This window comes from Carettochelys insculpta, chromosome 16 (genome assembly GCF_033958435.1).
Source record: "Carettochelys insculpta isolate YL-2023 chromosome 16, ASM3395843v1, whole genome shotgun sequence".
Classification (NCBI taxonomy): Eukaryota; Metazoa; Chordata; order Testudines; family Carettochelyidae; genus Carettochelys; species Carettochelys insculpta.
The window spans coordinates 1,011,755-1,026,031 of record NC_134152.1 but is presented as its reverse complement, the minus strand read 5'-3'; the positions used below and the strand labels follow the sequence as shown (position 1 = coordinate 1,026,031).

At 45.8% G+C, this 14,277-nt stretch overlaps 1 protein-coding gene across 7 annotated transcripts in view; it reads right to left on the bottom strand.

The window, feature by feature from the left end:
• The window catches only part of IFT140 (intraflagellar transport 140), a 193,459-nt gene that overhangs the window by 19,771 nt on the left and 159,411 nt on the right, over positions 1 to 14,277 (bottom strand). For all 7 annotated transcript variants that reach the window (XM_075011173.1, XM_075011176.1, XM_075011177.1 and 4 more), the window contains one exon: positions 1,333 to 1,510. In XM_075011173.1, coding sequence (XP_074867274.1) covers positions 1,333 to 1,510 — 178 coding nt within the window. The remainder of the gene's footprint in view (positions 1 to 1,332; positions 1,511 to 14,277) is intronic.

The window sequence follows — 14,277 nt, the reverse complement described above, 5'->3', positions numbered from 1 at the left end:
AGCTCCACAATGTGGCTCTTCCGAAAATAGCACCCAAAATTGCACTGTTTTTGCTAATACATCCCATTGTAATTCCTCTGGTCCCCTCTGAACCCTGGCCTCTGTCAGCTATGCTGCTTTCCAGCTTTCTACTCCTCCTGAGTATGCTTTTACCTAGATTTATTAGCTTGCATCTTTTCCCAAGCTAATATTTATCTTCTACCCATGTTTTTAATTTCTTGAATCACTTATTATTTCCATGCCCTCCTTGCTATTTGCAGTGCTTCTCAGTTTAGTATCATGGGTAAACTTTGTCAAAATTGTTTAGTCCTTCTGATAGCGATCACTAATGGAGACATTAAGTAAGAGCTAACCTGGTATCAGTACATGGCTGCTTCTCATTATCCTTACTTTACAGTTCTCCAGCTTGTTTTCAGTCATACAATAATGTAAATTTTAAAGCCACTGTAGACCCCAAATTTACTGGTGGACTAAAAGTAGTATTCCAAGGGCTTGGCTAGACTTTGAGGAAAGCTATCCAAAAGACAAGTTTTACAGTAAGAAGCCTTATGTGTTGGAGGGCAGATTATTCATTAAGTTTCTCATCTAACACCTTATATGATGTAATATACAACTTGGATTTTCTACACTCCAGTTTGAAAACATGGGAATTAAAATGGTTTAGCCAACTCATTTTAAGTCACCATTTATTTTAGTCTAGACAAGTTCAGAGTGAATGTGGACAGCAGAGTCAAGCTGTAAGTTTTGTGAGACAGATCAAACATTTGACAACAGTCCAAAAATATATTATTTGGACTATGTTCTCTTTATTAGGTATTTTTAATGTTATGTACATTTTTAAAAGCAATTATGTTTGTCTAGGAAGATCCATTTGTTATAAGCCTGTATGCTGCTTATGACTCATGATTCTGTACTACAGAAGTCTAATTCTGCCACTTTCACTAATATTAAGGAGTGCTAGTAATGTGGACTGTAGAACAAAGTCCTATTAAAGATGAGTATGTTGCAGAACTGTGCCCTACATATCTAGAGGCGCCCCTCTACTCCCATTATTATTTGTTTCAACATTTCAATGGGGGTAGAACTTTGACTCGTAAGAAAATAACTGTCAGCATCACTCCTTTTTACTTTTTTGAAAACTGGTGTTGCATTTAGTTTTCTCCAAGATTTTTGCACCATTCCCAGACTTTGCAAAAATGGTTGTCAGTGTTACATGGAGTTCCTTAGTTCCATTGCCTTCACATGTGAGGATGCATGCATATCTCACTCAGACTGCTCAGTCTGGACTTTGCTTAGCATTAGAACATTACAAGTTACTGCAGGAAGTCCTACCAGCATGCCCAGCTGAACTGCCAACATGGCCACTCTGGCTTCCACTTCTGGTTCCTGTTCTGCCTCCCTTACTGCCTTAGCTCCTCTGGCATGACCCATGTTTCCAAGGCAAACTTTAGCAACATCCAGCCTCTGTGTCTTCACACACATGTGGGCCATCTTCTCCCACACTGTCTCACTACAAGAAATGAGAAGGCAAAGAGCATTTGTTATGCATCTGAATCTCCCCACATGACAAAAACAGGGTTGGGATTCCAGTATGAGGACCAGCACAGCCCTCAGTGCATGAAGAGGAGTTGAAAGAGGCAGAAGGAGGGAAAGAAGCAGTCTGTTAGAACTGTTTATGCGTCCTGTTAGCAAGCAAACAGATACCCAACAATAAACGCTGTACACATGTGGTGTTCGAGGGTTAGAAATAAAAACAGGCAGTGGCACTGGAACAATTTTTGGACTAAAGATGCTGAGCTGCACCCCTCCGACCTCTGTCTGTGCTCCTTACTGGTCCATAAAGCTGGGACCAGCAGCTAGGACCCCAGGCTTGGTGTGTGCATAGGACCCTACTGGCAGTCAGGTGGGAACTTGTGTCCAGGGCTGGTGGCCAAGTGAAACCTGGGCCAGCCACTGAGCCCATACATGGGACAGCATGTGAGTGGGACTCGGGGCTAGTAGGTGAGTTGGACCCGAGGCTAACAGTGGAGTACCTGGGCATCAATGAGCCCAGCGACAGGGACCATGGGTGGAAGGAGCACGTGGATGGCACACTCAAAACAGCTGCAGGACCTCCCATGCCCCTACTCCCTGCACTTACAAAGATTGGCCTCAGACACATAGGTCAAGGCAAGAACTGAGATCTAGGATTGTGTTTTAGACATCAAACAGAAGCAAGCACATTTAACATGCAGCCTCTGGGTGGATTTGCATAATTTAAAGTGTGAACACAAATGATAACACCAACAAGTGGTAGCACTAGTCTCCTGCCAGGTGCTGCCTATCACTTAGAAACAATCCACACAAAAGTCAAGAAAACTTTTGGGTATGAAGCTATAACCTCTTCTGTGCTGTGAAGCACAGTGAGCTGGGACTCCTTCTAGGGCTGAGGTCTTTGCACTGAGAACGCCTGGCTGCCAGTCCTCCACAGTTCAAACCAATGGTCACATTTATCAGTTAAACTCAAGAGACAGGACGATACACAGAAGATATCTCACTATTGTGTCTTAATTTTTTTCTTTCTTTTGATCACGTGATGCTCAGAGTGAGAATCTCCTGGTGGTAACCCACTGATCTGAAATGAGCTGTTAGCATTCTGAAATCTCAAAAGCTATAGTAATGACAGTTCTTGCCAGATGTTATCCTCACACTCAGCAATGAAATTCAGTAATAAACACCAGGACACAAGTATTTCATGGCAGAACTCATATCACATGTTAGGCTATTTTAAAACAAAGAAATCAACCATAACAAAATTCCAGAGACAAAACTGACATTTGTTCAGTCTATTCAGCACCCAGCACAATGAGGTCCTGGTCCATAAACAGTACACCTGGGAACTAAGGCCATATTCTATAAATATGTCTGGGTGAAAACACCATGGAGGGGCCAGAGCTATTTAAGCTCAAGAACAATGCTGGCACAAGAACAAGTGGATATAAACTCCTCATGAAAAAAAATCAGGATGGCAATTAGAAGGTATTTAACTGCCACAAAGCTAAGGTTCTAGAAGAGCTTCCCAATAGGAGTTGTGGAGGCAAACAATTTACTAGCTTTCAGAGAGCTGGACAAATTCATGAGTCCAGTTGTATGACAGGGTTGGTTGTGATGGGGGTGACAAGCCCCTTTCTACTTCTGTTATATTCCTAAAGCTCAACATCCAGGACTTCAGTTGGTCACCTACCAGCAGTCAAAGATTATGCCCTTCCCAGTACTTTGGGTTCTGGATTTTGTAATCATCATCATCCTCTGGAGGTCAGTGATGACCATGGTTGGAGGTGGACACAAGATAGGGTGGTCCATGGCTCTGGGGCAGAACCAAGTACTCTCCCTCATGCTTAGAGTCAAACTGATTGCCATGTGTGGAGTCAGAAAGTACTTTTACCCCCAGACAGAATATCAGTGACTTGATGGTTTATAGCCTTCCTCTGCAGATTGGCGTGCAGGTCACTTGCACGATTATCTTGGTATATCTCACTTAATCTCCTGATATTGGAAGCATTAACCTCAGGCATTGGTGTGCCTCATTCCCTGTATTTTCTGTCTGTGGCACAGAACAGTCTCGTTTCTGTAGACTGTAATACTCTGATCACATTTTGGTTGTTGGTTTTAATGTGTAAGGTACGATGGAAGTCAGACAAGATGATTTGATGGCCTCTTCTGGCTGTAACCTCTGAATGTAACAAGTAAAAGTAACAACTTGATGTATAATCAGTTTCAAACAGTTGAATTAAATGCAGTATCAAGTCCTGCACCCGTGCCTCAGTTTCCTTTGCAGATTTTGTGGTTTTACATTCACATTTTTCTATTTTAAAAAACAGGGTTCTCTTTTCCCTGCTGCTTTGGGAAAGACACTGTAGCCAGACAGAATCCCCCTGCTCTACTCCATCTTGCCCCTCTTAGGTGCCTCAGAGCACAAAGGATAAAGGAAACAGCACAGTCTTTGATGCCTCAAGACCACAGATGTGCTGTTTCATCATGACCCTGGATGGAAGCATACAGATAAGAGGGCTAACAGGCCCTCTGATGACCACAGGGCCTTAAACTGCCCTTGGCTGGTACTGATAATCGATACACCTACACATCGTCCCAGAAGAGGAATCTCCTGCCCATACGAAAAGAATATCCTGTCTTAATGATTTAGTTACCTCTATCTTACACGTGTAAATTAAGTTGCAACTCCCTTGTAAGAACTGGCGTCACAAAGACGAACCAATACAATTGGTACCTTTAGATAAGGAAGAGTGTATGTGACTCAAGGGGTATAAAGAAGGGTCCGGCAGACCACTCTAACTGAGCTCCAATTACCTATACCTGCTGGTTGGGTAAGGTCTTTGCCTCCCGAAGTCCAGGTGACACCTTCCTTGTACTGTTCTTCCTGAGGGATTCAGTGAACGACGTTGGCTACGCCGGAGTCGAAGGACGCAGAGGTGAGAATTATACCTGTAATGTACTTTTGTGCACTTTTAATAGTAAGAGCTCTTTAGGCTGAGACATCTGGTCCTCAAATGGGTAACTTTTCACTTGTAATCTAATTGTCATCATATGTATCATCCTACTAGTAGTTATGAAGATAGAGCAATAACCTTGTAACCATTAAGATTTCTTATTTCTGCTTTTAATAAATAGCAACGATTTAAGCTTTCAGCCTGACTCCTTCCAGTTACTGTAACTCGGCCGAACACAAAACAAAGAACCTTAGCTATTTGGATGTATCAGCCTGGTCAGTGGTAAGGTGCAGTAAAAGCTGAGCACTGAGTCGTGTCACCTCCACAGGACAGACTCCTGGGGCACCCGTCAGCCTCCCTGGCTGCCCTCTGCGAAGGGACAGTCTGTCCTAGCAGTTAAAGACTAGGGTGGATATCTGGGGCATCCGTCAGCCATTTTGGCTGCCTGCTGCAAAGGGAATGTCGGTCCTAGCAGTCAAAGACTTGGATGTAACTAGGCTCACAGACAACTCATTACCCGGCCATCGGCTAACAGACACACAAACGGGGGAAACTGACTAAACAGGAGACAGCAAAACAGACTAGACAAAAATCTACCCTCAGACACACACAGTGGAAAAAGACTGAAAAAGTGCCACAGAAAAATGTCTCTGCCCAAATCTTTCCAATAGAAAGGCTGTGTGTTACTTGTTAGCACAGGTACAAAAATTCCAGTCTGATGTCTATTTAAATACATCAGATACCTTTCAAATGAGGCCTAGTATTTCACTGAGAAAACTAAACAGAAAAAGATCAGGATTAATAAAGTCACAGGCAAACTTCAGATACTTTGGAGGTTTGAGTCCAAGTGCTAAAATGTTTGCTTAGACGCTTACACAAATTTCTTGTACGTGCATTGCCATGACTGAACATGAAGAAAAACAGCCTCATCTTCTACTTGGTTGACATTTCCACACTCCCTGACAACAAAAGATGCATAAAAAGAAAAATAATTTTGGGGAAGAAGAGTGAAAAGCCTTTTAAAAGTTTTAGGGCCAGATCCTCAGCTAGTATAACTCAGTGTATCTCCACTCATCACAGATATGCTGATTTACGCTAGCTGAGGATCTGGTCCTCAAGTTTTGGCAGATGGTTTGATATTTTATCTGAATGACTGTCCGTACCTAGAACTAGCAACAGATAAAGAAAACACTTTAAAAGATTAGAAGGCATTTGAATATTATTTCTAACACATTTGGATAAACAAAAAGAACAAACACATAGTTACAAACATGAGTTATCAACACAGGAGCTAAAGACACGTGTTTAATTAAAAGAGAAATATAAGAGAGTTCATGTGATTCATTTTCTGAGGGTAGCAGAATGCTGACAGAAGTTGCCAATTGCTGCCTTAATCTGTCTAGTGGAACAGGATTATATGTTGGGGTTTGTCAGGCTAAAGACAGTGTATCTTTGAAAGGCAATAAAGATATTAAGAGTATGACTTGCCCATGTACTTATATAATCACGGAATTCAAAAAGCAGGAGGCTATTCAGGCAATCCAACTTATAGATCCTGATATATCCACAGGTATCCACTTTATATTGGTGGGTACTGCAGCCATCAATGTGGATGCAGATATCTGCAGTTCAGATATTTTGTGTCCGTGTAGGGGCTCTACCCATTTAGACTCATAGGTAGATTATATTTCTGATTAACTCAGTTGCTGCCATCCTAACATCCCCTCACTGCTGCCAATCCTCCATTTTCACACCATTTCAAAAGTAAATTGCTAGCTTTTTTAGCAGTATGTCATTAAATCAAGACTAAGTAATATGGCTATTAAGAATAGTGGCAATAAGGAAAACACAACACTCACTATCAATACAAAAAGCAGTCAAGTAGCACTTTAAAGACTAGCAAAATAGTTTATTAGGTGAGCTTTCGCAGGACAGACCCACTTCTTCAGACCATATCCAGACCAGAACAGACTCAATATTTAAGACACAGAAAACCAAAAACAGTAAGCAAGGAGGACAAATCAGAAAAAGATAATCAAGGTGAGCAAATCAGAGAGTGGAGGGGTCGGGGGGAAGATCAAGAATTAGATTGAGTTAAGTATGCAGACGAGCCCCTGTAGTGACTCAGAAAGTTCACATCACAATTTAAACCATGTGTTAATGTTCTGAATTTGAATATAAATGTCAGTTTGTCCACTTCCCTTTCTACAAAGGAGCGATAATTTCTTTTCAGTAACACACATACCTTGAGGTCATTGACAGAATGCCCCATTCCATTAAAATATTGACTAACTGGTTTGTGGATCTGGAGTGTTTTGATGTCTGTTTTGTGCCCGTTGACCCTTTGTCTAAGGGAGTTAGAAGTCTGTCCAATATACAAAGCATCTGGGCATTGTTGGCACATGATGGCATATATGATGTTAGTAGAGGAGCATGAGAAAGTGCCCATGATTCTGTGAGTAACCTGGTTAGGTCCAGTGATGGTATTTCCAGAGAAGATATGTGGACAAAGCTGGCAGTGGGCTTTGTTGCAGGGAAAGGTTCCAGGACTGGTGTTCCTGGGGTATAGACTGTGGCTGTTAGTAAGGATCCTCATGAGGTTGGGAGGTTGTCTGTAGGAGAGAACAGGCATGTCACCCAGGGCCTTCTGGAGTGTAGCATCCTGATTAAGAATAGGTTGTAGGTCTTTAAACCAGTCGTTCGTGTTTCTAGCTCTTCTTCCAAACACCGACAAGGCCGTGTTGTAAACTGTATCCCTCAGATGTTGCCATTTGGATGTCGCATCGACGCCCCAAGGGCCGCTGCGCAGATTTTCCTGGAGGGTCTCTCTGAACTTTACAGCTTTCTCCGAGTTTGCCGTCTTTCTGGCATCAATGCGGGGCCTTCCAGCAGGTTTAGAGAGGTACAGCTTCTTGGGTCTCAGCTTGAGTTTGGAGCAAACTAGCGAGTGATCTGTATCACAGTCAGCACTATGATAGCTGTGTGTCAGAAGGACATTTTTGAGGTTATTACGCCAAGTGATGACCACATCAACTTGATGCCAGTGCTTCGAGCGTGGGTGTCTCCACGACACTCTGTGCTGTGGCTTTGTTCGGAAGAATGTGTTTGTGATGCACAGATTGTGGTACGTGCACAGTTCAAGGAGACGCTGTCCATTGTCATTCATTTTTCCCACACCGAAGTGTCCTAAGCAGGAAGGCCATGAGGCCCAATCAGCTCCAACTCTTGCATTGAAGTCACCCAAGATGTTCAGTTGTTCACGAGCAGGTATTTGCACTACAGCAGCACTAAGCACGTCATAGAACTTGTCTTTTACTTCTGGTGTGGTGTACAGGGTTGGAGCATAAGCGCTGATCAGGTGGACAGGACCGGCACAAGTTTGAAGCATGATCCGAAGAAGTCTTTCTGATCCGCCCATGGCTAAATCCACCATTTGTAGAAGGGTGTTTCTGACAGCAAAGCCAACACCATGCTCTCTGGGTTCTTCTTGGGCTTTACCCTGCCAGAAAAAGGTGTAGTCCTTTTCCTTTAGAGATCCCGAATCTGCAAGTTGCGTCTCTTGCAGTGCAGCGATATCAACTCAGAGCCTCTTCAGTTCCTCGTTGATGACAGCGGTCTTGCGGGTGTCACTGATGGCCTGAAGATCTTCAGTCAAGCCGGTCTGCATGGTCTGCACATTCCAGCAAGCAAGCTTGAATTGCTGATGTTTCTCATTTCTTGTTGATTTTCTTATTGGTTTGCCTGGTGCCCAAATTTCAGTCACTTGTCAGGTTCAGGAACCTTAAGCCTCACGCACCCAGCGAGGCAGGTGAACTGTGGCAGGACAGTACCCTATTGGCTGGGGGCTGCCCAGCTTGAGGTGACTGTCCAGTGACTGTGGTGGTGACTGTCCAGTGAGATGCAAGGATCCCTCCCACCGTCGAAGGCAACCCCTGGCGCTCGTTCTCTACGCCAATCGAGCAAGAGCTTATAACTGGTAACTGTTGCCTCCCGTGTTGATGCAACGCTGTTCAGCGATGCCGGAGTACCTCTCCAGGCGCGAGCCTGGGCATTTGTTATGGAGACTCTGGGCTGCCCAGACACCAGTGTCCCCCTCTTGGCTTTACTGATATAGTCCAAAGGAGAGTATAACCTCCACGTCTGGTACCAGCTCAGCTGCAGGAGTTGCTGGGACAGTGCCAGAAGTTGACACCGAACCGCCTTCGGACTCCCCTCCAGATTTTCTGTCAGGGTTTACTCCCTTAGCCTTCCTCCTTCCCAGGATAACCCACAAGGCAGTGGGTTGTGGAGAATGTGGTTAAGGATCATACTACTTCATACCTCCCTGTCAACACGAGTCACCATAGCTCCCTGTGGAGCCATGACCCTCCCCCCTACCTTTCGCCCCTCCCCCCAGCTACCATCACCATAGGACTCTCCCCAACCCACTACCCCCATCTGCTCCCATGTCCTCCCTCCTCACTGCACTGGCCCCTCTTCCCCCAGCTGCTCTCAGTGCCCCCAGGTCCATCTTCCCCCATAGCTCTTCAGAGACTTTTTTTCTTTTTCTTTTTTTTTTTTTCTTTACACTTTCTTCTTCTTCTCTCTTCCCCCTCTCTCTTCTTCGTTCTTCTTCTTCTCTCTTTTCCTGGTAGTGCTGCCTTGCAGGGCACAGGTGGAACACCATACCTAAGAAGGACAAACACGAGGCTCCTCCCTCGGCGAACTCCCTTCCCTGTTGGCTGCTGCCCCCTGTTCGCTGCTCACCCCTTGTTCGCTGGGAGCTCCCTTCTTATAGGGAGAGCTGCTGGCTGCTCAGGCCTGGCTCAAAGCCTTGCCTCCAGTCTATTCAGCCCTTGAAGGCTCACCTGGCAGGGAACTGCCCCAATTCACACCTTGCAAACTGCTCTTCTCTGCACAGCACAAGCTCAGGCTCTGCAAAGTAACATAGATGCAGACAGACAGACATTCACCCCCCACCAGCTCACCACATTCCAGTCATTGAAAAGAAGCACGCTGCACTCCTGGAGTACAAACGCTCACTGAGCCAGAGTACCCAGCAAGCACTTAGAGAGGCCAGAAGAACAGTACAGCAGACAGCCAGGCACTGTGCCAACCACCACTGGATCCAGCTATGTAGCAGCATCCAGACCTGTGCCGACTTTGGTAATCTCAGAGGAATGTACGAGGGTATGAAGAAGGCATTAGGACCCACCCAGAACAAGATGGCACCTCTGAAATCCAAATCTGGTGAAGTCATCGCTGACAAAGCCAAACAGATGGAGCGCTGGGTTGAACACTACTCCGAGCTGTACTCACGTGAGAATGTTGTGGTTGACGCAGCCCTCGATGCCATCGAGCTCCTACCAGTAATGGATGAACTGGATCAAGAACCAACTGTGGATGAACTGAAGAGAGCCATCGACAGCATTGCAGCAGGAAAGGCCCCTGGTCAGGATGGTATACCACCAGAGGTAATCAAATGTGCCCCGGACACACTACTGGAACCCGTGCATGAGTTACTGTGCCTGTGCTGGAAAGAGGGTGAGGTTCCACAGGATATGCATGACGCTAACATCGTAACGTTGTATAAGAACAAAGGAGACAGAAGCGACTGCAACAACTACCGTGGAATCTCCCTCCTAAGCGTCACTGGTAAACTGTTCGCTCGCGTCATCCTTGGCAGACTCCAGAAGATTGCTGAGAGGGTGTACCCCGAATCACAGTGCGGATTCCATGCAGAGAGGTCTACCGTTGACATGGTCTTCTCTCTAAGGCAGCTGCAGGAGAAGAAGTGCAGGGAGCAGAGAAAGCCACTCTACATAGCCTTCATCGACCTGACCAAGGCTTTTGACTTGGTCAGCATGGATGGTCTGTTCAAGCTGCTCCACAAGACAGGCTGTCCTCCACGGTTACTCAAGATGATCCAGTCGTTCCACGAAGACATGAGAGGAACCATCCAATGTGACGGCGCATTATCGGATGCTTTCAGAATCAGGAGCGGCATCAAACAAGGATGCATGCTTGCTCCGACATTGTTTGGGATCTTCTTCGCACTCCTCCTGAAGCATGCCTTTGGATCTTCAACAGAGGGCATCTTGCTGCACACACAAGATCTGATGGGAAACTGTTTAAACCTCGCAAGGCTGAAAGCTAAGACTAAGGTGCGAGAAGTCCTCATCAGAGACATGCTGTTCGCAGACGATGCTGCTGTAGTGTCTCACACAGAAGACCAGCTTCAAAAACTGCTGGATCGATTCTCCAAAGCGTGCAAGGACTTTGGGCTTACCATCAGCCTAAAGAAGACAAATGTACTCGGTCAGGATGTTGCTGAATCCCCATCAATCAGCATTGACAACTATACGTTAGAGGTTGTCCACGAGTTCATTTACCTCGGGTCCACCATCACTGACACTCTGTCATTGGACACTGAGCTAAATAGGAGGATCGGAAAAGCGGCCACAACTCTGTCCAGACTCAGCAAGAGAGTGTGGAATAACAACAAGCTGTACACTCACACCAAAATGCAAGTCTACAGAGCCTGCGTCCTCAGCACCCTCCTTTATGGCAGCGAGACTTGGACCCTGTATGTCCGCCAGGAAAAGAGGCTGAACGTCTTCCACTTACGCTGCCTCAGGCCCATCCTTGGAATATCATGGAAGGACAGAGTGACCAACACAGCCATCCTCGAGGAAGCTGGAATCCCAACCATGCACACCCTCCTCAGGCAGCGTTGGCTCCGCTGGCTTGGCCACGTCCACAGGATGAACGATGGAAGGATTCCAAAAGACATCCTGTATGGTGAGCTAGCCTCTGGCAAAAGACCCCCCGGACGCCCCCAGTTGCATTACAAAGATGTCTGCAAGAGAGACCTCAGAGAGGTAGACATCGAGCTGGACAACTGGGAAGAACTAGCAGATGACCGCAGAAGATGGAGGCAGGGGTTACACAAGGGCCTTCAGAAGGGCGAGTTGAAGATCAGACAGCTAGCAGAGGAGAAGCGAGTGCACAGAAAGCACAACAAGGACTTGCCAGTCACCCACTACATCTGCAAGAGATGCAGCAAGGACTGTCACTCTCGTGTGGGTCTTTATAGTCACAATAGACGCTGTAAATGAAGTCTTCAATTGAAACTTTGAAGGGCGCGATCCATAGTCTATGCAGACTGAAGGATGCCTACTACTACTAGGTCTTTAATAATTCGTTGCAGTGGTCTGAGTTGGGGGCTGTAAGTGATGACCAGTGGTGTTCTGTTCTTGGCTTTTTTGGACTGATCTTGGAGTAGCTGGTTTCTGGGTATGCGTCTGGCCCTGTCGATTTCTTTTTTTACTTCTCTTGGTGGGTAATTCAGGTTTATGAATATTTGGTAAAGTTCTTGTAGTTTTTGGTCTCTGTCAGTTGGATCAGAGCAAATGCGATTATATCTAAGAGCTTGACTGTAAACAATGGATCTAGTCACGTGTGCAGGATGGAAACTAGAAGGGTGTAGATAAGTATAGTGATCAGTAGGTTTTCGGTACAGTGTGGTACTGATCAGGCCATCCTTGATTAGTACTGTAGTGTCCAGGAAATGTCTCTCTTGCGTGTTGCAATCGAGGCATAAGTTGATGGTGGGGTGTAAATTGTTAAAGTCTCTGTGGAATTCTTCTAGAGCCTCTGTACCATGGGTCCAAATCATAAAGATGTCATCAATGTATCTTAAGTAGAGGAGTGGTAATAGGGGACGAGAGCTGAGGAATCGTTGTTCCAGGTCAGCCATAAATATATTAGCATATTGTGGGGCCATGCGGGTGCCCATAGAAGTTTCACTAATCTGGAGGTATAAATTGTCCCCAAAACGGAAATGATTGTGTGTGAGAACAAAGTAACAGAGGTCAGACACCAGATTGGCTGTGGTGGCATCAGGGATGGTGTTCCTGATTGCTTGTAATCCGTCTTTATGTGGAATATTAGTGTACAGAGCCTCTACATACATTGTGGCAAGGATGGCGTTATCAGGAACTTTTCCGATGTTTTGTAATTTCCTCAGGAAGTCGGTGGTATCTTGGATACAGCTGGGAGCGTTGGTGGCATAGGGTTTGAGGAGGGAGTCCATGTAACTGGATAATCCGGTGGTAAGGGTGCCAATACCTGAAATGATAGGGCGTCCAGGGTTTCCAGGTTTGTGGATTTTGGGAAGTAAATAGAATAATCCAGGCTGTGGCTCAGATGGTGTGTCTGAGTTAATGAGGTCCCGAGTAGCAGCAGGGAGTTCCTTCAGTAGTTGTAATTTCCTTTGGAATTCCAAAGTGGGATCAGCAGAGAGAGGTCTGTAAAATGTGGTGTTGGAGAGTTGTCTGGCTGCCTCCTGTTCATAGTCTGACTTATTCAGGATGACAACAGCACCCCCTTTGTCAGCTGGTTGTATTATGATGTCTTGGTTATTTTTGAGACTCTGGACAGCATAGCGTTCAGCATAGTTGAGATTGTGTCTCATTTGGCATTGTTTGTGTATAATGTCAGACTGAGCACGGTTGCGGAAGCACTGTACATAGAAGTCCAGACTTTCACTACGACCCTCAGGGGGAGTCCACGTAGAGTTCTTCTTCTTTTGTTGTTGGTTCTGTTACTATACAACACTCACTCACGCTTTGTATGAACAGCAACGAAGGATCCTGTGGCACCTTATAGACTAACAGAAAAGTTTTGAGCATGAGCTTTCGTGAGCACAGACTCACTTCATCAGATGCTGGTCTTGGAAATCTGCAGGGCCAGGTATAAATAAGCCAGAGCAAGGGTGGGGAAAACAAGGTCAGCTCAGTCAGGAGGGATGAGGCTTACTACCAGCAGTTGATCTGGAGGTGTGAACACCAAGGGAAGGGAAGCTGCTTTTGTATTTAGCCAGCCATTCGCAGTCTTTGTTTAAGCCTGAGCTGAGGGCGTCGAATTTGCAGATGAATTGTAGCTCAGAAATTTCTCTTTGGAGTCTGGTCCTGAAATTTCTTTGCTGTAGGATAGCTACTTTTAAGTCTGCTACTGTGTGGCCTGGGAGACTGAAGGGCTCTCCTACGGGTTTTTGTATATTGCCACTTCTGATATCTGATTTGTGTGCGTTTATCCTTTTACGTAGAGACTGTCTAGTTTGTCTGATGTATATAGCAAAGGGGCATTGCTGGCACATGATGGCATAAATTATATTGGTAGATGTGCAGCTGAATGAACCCACGATGGTGTGGCTGATCCGGTTAGGTCCTGTAATGGTGTTGCTGGTGTAGATATGTGGGCAGAGCTGGCAACGAGGTTTGTTGCGTGGATGGGTCCCTGAGTTAGAGTGACTGTGGTGCGGTGTATAGTTGCTGGTTAGGATTTGCTTCAGGTTGGCAGGTTGTCTGTGGGCAAGGACTGGTCTGCCTCCCAAAGCCTGTGAAAGTGGGGGATCATTGTCCAGGATGGGTTGTAAATCCCTGATGATGCGCTGTAGAGGTTTTAGCTGAGGACTGTAGGTGATGACTAGTGGTGTTCTGTTGGCTTCTCTCTTGGGCTTGTCCTGTAGTAAGAGGCTTCATGGCACACGTCTGGCTCTGTTGATCTGTTTTTTCACTTCCTCAGGTGGGTATTGCAGTTTCAAGAATGCTTGGTAGAGATCCTGTAGGTGTTTGTCTCTGTCGGAGGGGTTGGAGCAAATGCGGTTATATCTTAGTGCTTGGCTGTAGACAGACAATGGACCATGTGGTGTGTCTGGGATGGAAGCTGGGGGCATGAAGGTAGGCGGAGCGGTCAGTGGGTTTACAGTACAGGGTGGTATTGATGTGGCCATCGTGTATTAGCACCG